This window comes from Equus caballus, chromosome 3 (assembly GCF_041296265.1).
Source record: "Equus caballus isolate H_3958 breed thoroughbred chromosome 3, TB-T2T, whole genome shotgun sequence".
Taxonomy (NCBI): Eukaryota; Metazoa; Chordata; class Mammalia; order Perissodactyla; family Equidae; genus Equus; species Equus caballus.
In genome coordinates, this window is record NC_091686.1 from 93,985,812 (window position 1) to 93,998,985 (window position 13,174).

General features: G+C 38.4%; 1 protein-coding gene across 2 annotated transcripts in view; it reads right to left on the reverse strand.

Annotated features, from left to right (window-relative positions):
* The window catches only part of WDR19 (WD repeat domain 19), a 92,223-nt gene that overhangs the window by 39,130 nt on the left and 39,919 nt on the right, over positions 1-13,174 (reverse strand). For both annotated transcript variants that reach the window (XM_005608822.4, XM_070263981.1), the window contains 6 exons: positions 11,906-12,055; positions 7,602-7,749; positions 7,271-7,475; positions 4,860-5,019; positions 4,540-4,650; positions 2,361-2,470 (listed from right to left, as the gene is read on the reverse strand). In XM_005608822.4, coding sequence (XP_005608879.1) covers positions 2,361-2,470; positions 4,540-4,650; positions 4,860-5,019; positions 7,271-7,475; positions 7,602-7,749; positions 11,906-12,055 — 884 coding nt within the window. The remainder of the gene's footprint in view (positions 1-2,360; positions 2,471-4,539; positions 4,651-4,859; positions 5,020-7,270; positions 7,476-7,601; positions 7,750-11,905; positions 12,056-13,174) is intronic.

Sequence of the window (13,174 nt, forward strand, 5' to 3'; positions counted from 1 at the left end):
GCAATGACATCAACACAGCTAGGAGTATCTCCTGACTACAGGAATGAAAGTCCCTCCTTCAGGAGCCTGAGGTTTTCCTATGGCAAGCCCAATTAGGAGATGCTAAGTTAAGATTTTGGAACTCTCACTTTATTTTTATGTTATTTTAGCTTACTCACTTTATTATTATTTTATTTTGGAACTCCCATATGAATCTAGCTCATTAGGCTAATCCCAGACTAGAGAGCTAAATCCCTCCCACAGTTGATAGACTGGTCCTGCTTTGACCCAATCAAGGTCTTGGATGCATAATGAAACCAACTGTTGGAACTGAGCACAGACCTAGGGCCTTAGCAGTCAAAATCAGCAGCTGGTGGCTACTCAGATATTTGATGATGATGAGATATACCTAGTTAATTACTGCTATCACAAGGGAAACCCTCCTGATTGTTGGGGGCCAGGGTATGTGTCTAGATCAGGGTCCAGGGGTCAGCATACAAATAGCAGTGAAAGTTTTGGGAATTGGTGGCTTCTTGGTCAAGTGTTGAGCAGAAGGGTTAAAAAATATCAACAAGAAAGCATAGGCTGTCCGTTGGCCTCAGCTCATCTGACTATAATGAGACAGTTTGAGAGTCTACTACAAAAGCTTCAATTCCTTTGAAAGAAGAAAAAATCAATGTCTTTTGGATGGTCCAAGGGTTACTGGGGTTTTTGTGCTCTGACAGGATATGGGGGGTCATCTCCCGATGTAGTGACCCTTTTCTCTTTAGCACAGAAGTTCTGTATTCTAAGACTCTGTCACCTCCAGGATAGAGATGGAGGCCCAGGGCACTGGGCCTTGTCCCTTGTGTTATGCCCTAAGATTCCAATTTGTCCTTTTTAATGTATGGATTTACTTTGTAAGGGGCAGAAAGGTGACAAATGTAAATCAAGGTTGATTAAGAAGAAATAAAATATCCAAAAAGTTTTCATTTGCAAAATGGAAAATTTAAAATAAGGTATCCTGGTTAGAAATAAAAAGTACTTTAAAAATATATATATATTTTTAAAGATTGGCACCTGAGCTAACATCTGTTGCCAATCTTGTTTCTTCTTCTTCTTCTTCTTCTCCCCAAAGCCCCCCCATACATAGTTGTATATTCTAGTTGTAAGTCCTTCTAGTGTGCTATGTGGGACGCCCCCCTCAGCATGGCCTGATGAGCAGTGCCACGTCCGCACTCAGGATCCGAACCAGTGAAACCCTGGGCTGAAGCGGAGTGCACAAACTTAACCACTCGGCTATGGGCCAGCCCCAAAGAATACTTTTTGATAGAATAATTTCTCCAACTATTATCTGTGTGTCATATTCTTAATGAATCCAAAGTCTGTATGAAAATAAAGAACTATATAAAAATGTTTTTGTAAAAAATCAAATGTTAAAACCATATTTTCTTTGTTCAAAGAATAATATTTTTCTACATGTCACTATTTTTGAAATTGGAATGTATCTTACATTATATGAACCTGAAAGGTAATTGTCCGGTTGTGATGTGGTGTCATTGTACATACACGTGTGAACTTATATTTGCAAATAAATTATTCCTTTGTTGTCTCTGCAGGTATTTGCACTAGTAGCATTAACCATGGCTGAGTGTGAGCTTAAAGCTGGATCCTGAATGCCTCTAAAATTACACTTTATGCAGCATTGAAATAAAAATGTATAGTCTGTTGATTAAGACTTCTGAAAATTAAGACTGTCAAGCAATTAGGAGCATTAGAAAATTCTAAATCTCTCAGAATAGATTACGGCATTTCCAAAGGTAGGAAAGATTTGTGAAGCCTATTTACGCATCATGAAGGATCATTACTCAAGCACTGAATATCTGCCCGTGAAAAGCTTCTGGCTTGATTTTCAACATTAACTGTTGAATTTTTATCCATATGCAATTCAATTAACAAAAAAGAAAAACTACAAATTTAAGCAAATGGAAGTTATAGACTAAAACTTGGTATTTTTCACTATACCTGGAAATTACACTTCAAATCCTCAAAATGTTCAAGGGGGTCAAGATCATGAGCAAAGGTTATGAAAAGGGGTATGTCACCCTGATGCTATGCATAAGTGTTGCTGGCCAAATGTGATTCAAAACAATATTCAGACTCTAAATGTAGAAAAGGCTTGGACCCAAACTTAGATTTTGATGCTGAAAATGAAAGTGGGTAAATGCATGGATAAGACATTATTAGTTAGAAAAAATATTTTTTGGATGTACAATTAATACGGCTTTTTCCCTCTTCAGCAATTATTAAGTCAGTGGAGAGCCTTATAATAAATGGCAGCTTAGAATTGAAGATATTCAGTAATTAGATACCGATTAAAACATACAAAGAGGAGGACTCACGTGAATTCAAGCTGAATAGCATATTCTTTTGATATAAATGGTATTTGGTCTGGGGCTAAACGCTTGGCCAGTTGTAGAGCACTGTCCCAGTGCTGTAAATCCCTTCTCATCTATCAGGAAGAGAAAGGTCTTAATTTCAAATGAACAAATTATTTTGTACAGTCACTATATAGCGCTAGTTTTAATAAGAGTGATTACAAAAACTTTTTCTTTAAAAAACGGAATTGATCTTTGCAAAGATAATACATTTCTATGGCATACATTCTCAGTGGGGGCGACAGAGCCCCAAGGAGGTGAAAATTTTTTTTGCTCTTGGGGAGCAAAAACCTCTGAGTTATTACAGTGGTCTGTGGCTCTCTAAAACTCAATCCTATCCAACAAAAACTTTATCTTTAGTATTTAATTTTTCTCAATAGGGAAAAATTGAATTAAAGTTCAATTAATTAAATTAAAACTAATTTTTCTTCTTAGAGGGCAGATTACAAAAGTTGAGAAATACTTTACTATAGGAATTGATATTATTTTCTGAGAAAATCTGAAGCTATGTCACAACATGCATAATAGCACACATAAATCAAAGTGAATGAGTCTTTCTCCCTGGCTCCCGAGGTCTTCTATCTGTGTCTGGTGCACAATTTCAAATATAAACTAATTATTAAAGAGTTTTTAGAGATCACTCCTCACTTTAGTCACACTTTGTAAAGAATTAATAATAGCTAACATTTTTCAAGGGCTGTTTTCTGCCAGGCACTGTTCTAGGGCACGAGCTTTTTTACTTTTCACAACTAGGCCTTTTGCAATCAACTGTTCTTGCGCCCATTTTAGAGATTCAGAGACTGAGGTAAAGAGAGGCTAGTTTTGCACATGAACTCACACTGTTAGTATGTGGCAGAGTCGGGCAGTAGGGCTTCACCTCTGATCTCTTTATCTAGCTAACTCATCGGCCTTCAAAGTGAGGCTAAGGAATGACAGGGAGCAATCACCCGTCTCCACTGTGAAGCCATCACCTCAAATCCTTTACAAATCTAGTCTCACGTGACAAGTGTCCACAGCAAAAGGCAGAAGAGCTAAGATGACGTCTTTGCCCTCACTCATCACAGCATATTCCTACGTTAGTGCATACCAATCCAAGTTCTGAAAGCTTCTCAGGGTGTCCTCAATGACCTTAAATAACACTGTAAAATTATTTCAATTTCCTCTTAAAGAAATTAATTTAGTTCACTTAAAACTTAAAATTAAAATTTGCTATAAAATAGTTTGAACAAGGGAAGTTGTGATATTAATCGCAAATATGTTTTCAAAACCAACTCCTCTACGTAGTTGTGGAAATGCTGGTTCGAGGTGGAAAAATGGTAATGACAACAGCTACCCCTTTTGTGTCTTTACAACTGCTAGGTCACTGTTCCAAAAAATCTAATCTCAGTTTTAAATCTTTACAACAACCCTGTGGGCTAAGTAGTTATCCCAACTTTAAAGAAACGGGATCTTGGGCACGGAAAGATAAGATAACTTGTCCAAGTTTACACAGAGCTGGGATTTGAACCCAGCCATGCCCGACTCGAAAGTCCGTGTTCTTAATCACTACTCTGGGCAGCCACATCTCTCTCCTTCCTTGCGTTGAACTGGGTCCTTCACTCTGTGCTAGTCCTTTCCCTGCAGTGCTCACCTCTGGGGAGCTAGTGATGGTGCACTAGTCCTTAGCCCACCTCTTAATACACAAGAGAAGTTCATACAATAGATAGAGGATAAATGCACCTCAGTTTTCCCATTTAGAAAATAGAGAAAATAATAGTACTATCTCACAGAATTGTTGTGAGGGTTAAACTGACTAAAATATGCTAAGTGCTTAGCAAAGTGCCTGGCACCTGTGAGCACTCAATAAACGGTGGCTGTGTTTATTTGGATATGTTTTTGGAAGTTACATAGTCTATTCTCTACGGACACATTTAGACTTTAAATTATTTTCTAATATTACAGTATCATGCCTTTTATGGCTCCACAGAACGTAGAATGAAAATGTTTTGAAGTTAATGAGTACTCAGGGGTTCTTAAAGCTGCAGTCTAAATTTTAGGAGGGGGAAGGCATGTGGTGTCTGGTACCAAGAAATTTTAACTTTAAATACAAAAGGTGAGAGCCTCCTTTACACATTCCTCTGCCCCTGCTTATTTGCTACCATACCTCCAGGGCAGCAACAGGACAGCTGGATGCAAGGTACAGGTCCTGAGCCAGGTTGAAATCATTCGTAAACATGGCAAGGTGTCCTGCCAAAAGACTGTAGTCCTCTATTCCCTACAAATAGAAGCAGTGTTAATGAGAAGAAATACATAGGTTTACTTTTTTTTCTTTTTAAAAAAAAATACTTCGCTTAGTAGGAAGTGGTAATTGTTTTATCAATTAACGTGTTTATGAGTTAGCTAAGAGTAACTGCATAAATGTAAAACCTTTGAATAAATAAGATTTAAATCCTAAACTGGTAGGTCTTGTAAAATGCTGTTTACCTTTATTTGTTCCAAGGACATCACTATGCCAACATTTCCGATCGTCCGGTAAACGCGAATTGCAAACTCCACTTCCATGTGGTGCAGACAAGCTCTGGCCAACTCGTTCCAGGCAGCGTGATCCTGCAGAATCCTGCACATTTCCCAAGCATCGGAGAACCTAGGATTTGAGTACATAAAGCTTAATCAGGGCACTCTACTTGTTCCCTATTAGGTAATTTTCAGATTACATATAATTTAGTGTTACGGCCTAGATAAATTTTGCAAAACGTTTCTTAATCTGTGATCATCATTTCCAAATTATGAAAAACTACAGAAACTTTTCTTCCTTTTTTGGAGATGTTTTTCCTTGAATTTCTTTTATTAATCTGAATCTACTCTGTGTAACCACCCTCTCTCATTAACGACTAATTCTATTTATTTATTTACTTTTTGGTTTACTTCACACATACATGAAAATTATTTTTGTTCTCACATAAGTCTAATAAAATTACTACTCTATTTCTATAAATTTGTAAGTTTAAAACCGGGGTCAGTAAACTGTGGCCTACAGGCCAAATCCATTCAGCTGCCTGTTTTTGAAAATAAGTTCGAATGAAACACGGCCATTCATCAGCCCATTTGTACCAATTCTCGGGTGCTCTTGCGCCACAACAGCTGACTTGAGTAGTCGTGACAGAGATCCTATGGTTCTTAAAGCCTGAAATACTTACCATTCGGCTCATAACAGCAAAAGTTTGCTGACTTCTGATTTAAAACATGACCGTAAGTACCAATTAAGCTTTTTGTGGAATTCCTACATTAATGAATATATTACATCTATCCATCTATTCACCTATGCATTTCTCCATCCAACACATTTACTGAGTACCTATTATGTGCCAGGAACTGTGCTTGGGCAAGACACAAAGATCAAACACAGTCACTGTCCTTTAGGTGGTCACAATTGGGAAAGTGGAAGAGACAGAAGTAAGCAGATGACTATAACACAGTATGACAGAGACAATGCAGCGCTTACAATATGCGAGTCTTTGTGCTAAGTACTGTGCATAAATTCTCTCACTGGATTACCCTAACAACTGTATCCACCACGTATTACTATTTCTTCTTAAAGATGAGGAGAGTGAGGCTTAGAGGTCTTCAAAGACTAGCCCAAGTCACACGGTGGAAAGTGGTAAAGTGCTCTAAACCACTGAGTATACTGCATCCTGACTCTGAGGTGACATATCAGAGAGGTCCCCAACCTAGACTGCCAGTGGTCGGTCAGGGGAAGGCTTCCTGGGGCAGGAGAGGGCTCCGACGAATGGTGAAGAGGGAGGAGTTAACTACATACAGAGATAGGGGAAGTTCATTCCCGGAAGAGAAAGCAGCATGTGCCAAGGCAAAGAAGCATGAAAAACATCTAATTCCAGCAGCCAGTGGCACAGAGGGAGTGGAGAAGTGGGCACAGTCAAGGCTGGTATCAAATCATCAAGTGCCTAGTATGTCACGCTGAGGTCTCTGAGGAGCAGGGATTTCTTCCTAAAGGTGATGGGAGGTCAGTGAAAGATCTTCAGCAGGGGAATGAGAGGATCAGACCCATTTTCAAGTGTGTGAAGAGATTAGATTGTCATGAGGCTGTCAGCAGAGAGAGCAGCCAGGAAGTGGTTACATTATATATTATTCCAAGTGAGGGCCTGAGTTAAGATGGGGGGATACGGGAGGAGAAAAGGATCAGGGGTGTGTGTGTAGGTGTAAGTGTGTGTTGGGGCATGTTCATGTGTGATTAGGACAGGGGGAGTAGAGAGGGATGGGGAAAATGATGAGCTGTTTTAAACTGGGCAAGCTTGAGGAGCTCATGGATTCCCAAATACAGATGACTGGTAGGCAGTGGTAAACACAGGTTTAAGTTGAAGACGCACATCTGGAGTCAGTCTTGTATGGATGGTACCAAAGTCATGTACGTAGAGGAGATTCACCCAAGAAGAATAATTAGAGTGAGAAGAAGGGAGCTCAGGGGACCCTGAGAAACAGCAACGTTTAAGAGAGTCAGAAGAATTAGACCACACAGGAATTCCCAGTGGCCCTAAAAGGGAAGAGGAAAAAGCAAGGCAAAATCAAATTTTATTACGATGAAATTAAGATACTATTGAAATACTTAGGTTTCCTAGAATTTCAAGGTAATTGCGCTATTTGCGTGATTAGAAAACTTTTTGTTCTGAAGGGCTTTTCTTGGAATAAAGCACCAAGAGTATAACAGTACTTCCTTTAGAATTGGTACACATCCTCATATCCATTATCTTATCAGAGCCTCACAATAATCCTGTGAAGTAAACAAGGTAAATACTATTATCTCCATCGGTTTTAATAGGATTTGACCTTAAAATCACAAAAGCAAATGAGAAGCTCCAGAGAACTGTTTTAAACCCTACCTTTTTAGCATTAAAGTCTGTGTCAGCATTTGTCTCAGTTCGTTAGGCCCCACATCTTTTAAACTGTTGAGGAAGCTGTGGGTGCTAAGGTAGATGTTGTTTATTTTTCCACTCTGTGTCTGGCAGGTCAACTCTCCATTATATAACAGCAAAGGTTTATGAGAGAAGGGAACTTTGGTGCCACCAGCCAAAATGACCTTGGATCCTATATTATAAAACAGACATCTTAATGCTGAAAGCTAATACTCACCACAAGCATCAGAAAGGAATGTTTTAATTTCACTGCAATGGAAATTTATTTATCAATGAACGTACAAAAAGGCGTAAGTACCTTGTATAGTGTCCTTGTGAAAGACATAAGTGTACACCTTATCATCATCATAAGCAATAAATACACCTTTATCCATTGGCCAGTTTTCCCAAAGAACACCTTTAATGGTTGGTGAGAAATCTGGAATCTCATAGGTAGCATCATTAACCTACAAAACAGGATTTACAGATTTGCCTTGTGTCTGTACAGAAATCATCACCATGTGTCTTGGTAGCAGCCTGTTTGCAGCCTTAGCTGGCATAGCTTACAACCCACATTCGACCCGATGACACTCCAACCGTAAGAGAAAGGAAAGTTTCTTTTCCCATTCCTATACTAGGGCTAGCTTGAAAAAAAAAAAAAACCGTTGTTATATGTCAAACCAAGGGTTTTACCTAAAATTTGGTAAATTTGCAGGAAAAACTATAAGTGTGGACACAAAGGTTCAAGTTAAGAAAAAAAAGCTGAAGCTGCTCAAGACGATGGAAATTTAAAACTATGAATACACTTGTGTTTAGAAAATTTTCAATAACACTGGTTTAGAAATATTCCAACTAGAGAAGAAACAGAAATTAATTCATACATGATTTAAAATTTAGCTAAATTCTGCTGGGTATGTTTTATTTAAAAAACAATGTATTCCAACAAACATAAAATGTACTGTTACTATAATATGACCTTTAGGAAATAATCAATCTATATATTCCATAACTCAGGCAGACAGGCTTCTATACATCCTGAATGTGGAGCTGAGAACTACCTGCCTCCTCCCTATCTTCCTCTCAAAATGAGAATGAAATAAATGAAACTCCTGCAAATCAGAATAACTAATGCTATAGAGCTGTGCTGGCCAATACAGTGGCTATTTAATACCCACGAGTGGCTACTGAGCACTGAAATGTGTCTTGTCTGAATTGAGATGTGTGTAAGTGTAAACCACACATTGGATCTCAAGGCGTTAGTATCAAAAAAAGAGTGTAAAACATCTCATTAATAATTTTTTATATTATTGATTACATATTGAAATGATCATATTGAGTTAAATTAATTATTAAAATCAATTTCACCTGTTTGTTTTCACCTTTTTAAAAAAATGTAGCTGGTAAAAAATTTTAAATTATATATGCGATTCAATTTATATTTCTACTGGATAGTGTTGCTTACCAGGTATTGTACTGATTACTTACACATGTAACCTCATTCAATTCTAACCTCACACTCGACAAGACAGGTACTGTTATTATGCTCATTTGCAGATGAAGAAACTGAGGCACAGAGAAATTTGCCCAAAGTCACACAGTTAATAAGGTGAAGACCCAGGACTTGAACCCAGGAAGCCTGGTTCCACAGTCTAGGCTTCTAACCACTGTGCGATCCTGACGCTCAGTTTGTAAAGATGAGCCCACCAGTGCCAGTCGACTGGTGGTAAAATTTTTTTAAAAAGGTAACCATTTGTTGAGTGATTATTACGTGGCAAACACTGTACTAAAAGCTTTATGTGCATCATCCTATTTACAAAGTAGGCACTAGAACTGTATTCATTTTATAGATGGGAACCTGGGAATCCCATCCAAGTGAGAGCTCTGGAGGAAGGCCCCTGGGCTCAGACCACTGATACCATTTGCTGGCTGTGTGACCCTGGACAAGTTACTAATCTTTTCTGTGCCTTAATTTATTCATCTGTAAAATGGCAATAAGATAAGTATTTATTTCTGGGGCAGCCATGAGAATTAAAAGAGATCCCTGATATATGTAAAGAGTACTCAGCACAGAAGTATTAGTTATTATTATGCCTCATCTTATATCCAGGTCTGCCTGTCTTTAAAGTCCATGCACTTAACTGCTACACTCTACTGCCTCTCTCAAGGGCAACATGTTTGCGAACTTTCTATAATATAATACAAGTCATCCTTTATGGGCATATAAGGAGTGATGGGGTACAAGGTTAGGGCCCACATAAGAAAAAAGGGATCTTTCCCTATACAACATGAGTCACTTCCCTACCATCCACACAGTGAGGAAAAGCAGGTTGAATAAATATACATATGAAGGGAAACTGCAAGTAAATAGAAGAGTTTTAAAGAGGAATAGTTGTAGTTTAATAGTTAGATATTTTCATACAGGTACATCACAGGAGCAATGTTTCTCTCACACTTTTTGATGCCGAGTGGGAAATGGAGCTGCAATAGCAGCATGCAGACAAGGTGGGGGCTCAAATCAAATAAAATGCACAGCCCACTGGCCAAGAGTCCAAGGGCCTTAGCGCAGCCTTCCCCCGTGTGTGAGGCCGCAGGGAAGGCCCCACACCACAAGCCCTCTTTTCCTTTCCTGGCCAAGCTGGCCTTACTCTAGAAAGACTGGGTATTATTTAACAGAGGAATTTATTCCTATGGCACCACACTCCCCTCAGATATCCCGCCCAAACTCCTAAAATTCTAACCTACGAATGAGATCTTAATTTGGATAAAAGCTAAGACCCTTCCGCACGTTGGGTTGGGGACAGCCTGTGCTCTAATAGAGTCATTCTTCTGTGTGGTTTTTCTTCTTAAAACTTAACTGAGCTGTAGGTTAGAGTTGGAAAAGGCTGTGGAGATGAGCAGCAACAAGTGAGTTAATGGCAGAACTTGAGAGGTTTAGGGTGGTAAAGAGGTAAAGAGGGCAGGGCTTTAACTAACAGCAGCTAAACAGCTACCGTGAACCTGATCACGCGTATGGAAAAATCAACTCACTGAAACCTCACCCCAACCCCATGAGGGAGTTCATACTAGCCTCTCTTGCAGAAATTACTAAGGAAAGGAAAACTGTAAAAAGAGAAGGAAAAGTGCATCACATTTTTTAGGGCAGGTCCTTTTCTGTGTGTGTGTGTGAGGAAGATTGGCCCTGAGCTAACGTCTGTTGCCAATCTTCCTCTTGTTTGCTTGGGGAAGACTGTCACTGAGCTAACATCTGTGCCAATCTTCCTCTGTTTCATGAGGGAGCTGCCACAGTGTGGCTTGGTGAGCGGTGCTGGGTCCATGCCTGGGATCCGGGCCTGCAAACCCCAGGCCGCTGAAGTGGAGAGTGCAAACTTAGCCACTATGCCACTGGGCTGGCCGGTAGGGCAGGTCTCTGCCCTTTCCCTAGCACTCAGACCCCAGGTCTGACTTGAACTGCTGTCAGACACCTGATTTACCCTCCGAACCTCTTGTGTGCCCTGTCTAAGCAGCAGTTTCCACTGGCGGTGAACCTGCACAGGGCAAGCAAGGCAGCTCTGCTTACACCCCGTTACAGAAAGGAGATCTGTACACACCGAATTTCTTTATTAAGTAGAGGGAACTCAAGGTTATCTTTACATTTACGTCATTTTTCTTATTCTGTTTTGTGATTGGGAGAGGAATGGGTTGAGAATAAATAATAAGAATAAGAATAAATAATAGAGGCACTCTTGTGGAAGCCTTTTATATCTGTCAAAGAAAGAAAGATAATAAAAAATGATAGGGAGAGAAAGAAAGGAAGGGAAGACAGGAAGAAAGAGAGAGGGAGAGAAACAGAAGGAAGGAAGTCTTAGTATCTAGCAAAGTGTGTGGTGAGGGGAAAGCTGTCTTCATTGAATGGCGTCTTCACTAAGGCAAAGCTCAGACACCTGGGGAGCAGTTAAAGGGTCCAAGAGCAGCTGTAGGCTATGTGGACTGTGACCAAGAACGCAGCAAATCATTAACCGGATATCAAAAATAAATGAAAAACCCAAGTACATCAAATGATGTAAAAACACCACAATTCCTCTTTCTAAATCTATTTTCAAAAAAGCCAAGGATGTTTAAAAATAATAGTAACTGATTCTAAAAATGGGTCCATCTGTTTTTAATCATCTAATACAAAAATACCTTTTCTTTGCGTCCAGCATCTTTAAGGAAAGAGGAAAATCAACTGAGGTGGGCAGATATGACAGGGTGGCAGGGACCATACCTGTGGGCAGATATGACAGGGTGTAGTCCCTTCCCTCTGAAGCTTTTTGCTCATCTGGAGAGAAAGTCATGTACATGACGATACACCATGATACTGCGCAGTAAATAATATTAAAAGTGGTACAGAATACAATAACTGTTTTTTCCATGAAAAAAATCTCTCTGGAAAATCTATTCTGCAACCATAAAAAGTTGCAGAATAACAGAAAAAGTTTTCTTGATGTAAACAGTCATGCAAATGTCTTACAAACATGATAACAAAGTACTATAATCCTCGGCGATGTTTAAGAGGATTTTATATATGAAACATATTTTAAAAGCAGTTTTCTTCATATGGTGCATTCTTTAAAAACAAGCATTTAAAAACTTTTCTAGACTTACTGGACAGTAGACAAATCCATCGCTTTTTTCATCAATGAAAACTAATCTGGTCCCATTTGGGTCAGGAAAAATCTTTTTCACACTGACAGGATGTCGATAATCATTGACAAATTGCCAGTCTTCAATGTAGAAATACTGAATGACACCAGTCTAGAAAAAAATCCAGTCATGGAAATATAAAAGGTTGTCAAGAAAATGTTGACTTTCAGCATTTATGTTAAACATACTTCTAATCTGAAGAGAAAAAATGTCATATTTTTGATGAAGGAAGACTCTGAGAATACTTACTATAGGCGCAAGGTACAGACCCAAGAAAATAAGTGAAATGAGAATGTACATGTGATTCAACAGTCTATGGATTCTAAAATTCTCAGATATTAAAGTTTAATTGATTTTCAGACTTTCCACTTACAGAAAATACCCTTATTATTTAAGAATAACTTTTGAATCACGTTATTTTAAACATTCTTGCTATTAATAAATTATAAAATTAAGTTTAAAATAAAAACAAAAAACTACCTGATACAATCAATTGTAGTTCTATATATTAGCAATGAACATATAGACACCAAAATTTTCAAATTTAACAAAACATGCGCAGGACTTGTATGCTGAAAACTACAAAATCATAGAAGACAAAGAAGATTTATATAATTGGAGAGGTAGTCTGTGTTCATGGATTGGCATCACAGTAAACATGTTAATTCTGTCCAACTGATATAGAGGTTTAATATTACGCCAATAAAAATCTCAACAAAATTTTTTGTAGATATAGGCAAGATTATTCTAAAATTTATATGAAATAACAAAGGAACTAGAATAGCTAAAAACAATTTTGAAAAAAGAGAATAAAGTGGGAAAATTGTCTATTCAATTTCAATTTTTTTTTACAGCTACAGTAATCAAGACTGTGTAGTATTGGTGGAGAGACAGACACACAGATCAGTGGAATAGAACAGAAAAGCCAGAAATAGACCCACACAGATATGCCTAACTGATAAGGATGCCTACAGTTTCATTTTTTAATAGCCTATTGAGATATCACTCACATACCATATAATTTACCCACTTAAAATCTACAACTCCATGGTTTTTAGTATATTCACAGAGTTGTATAACTCTTGACCACAATCAATTCTAAAACATTTTATCACCTCAAAAAGAAGCCTCATTTAGTTGTCATTTCTCATTTTCCCCAACCCCCTAGTCTGTCTCTATAGATTTGACTACTCTGGACATTTCATAGAAATGGAATCATATAATATGTGA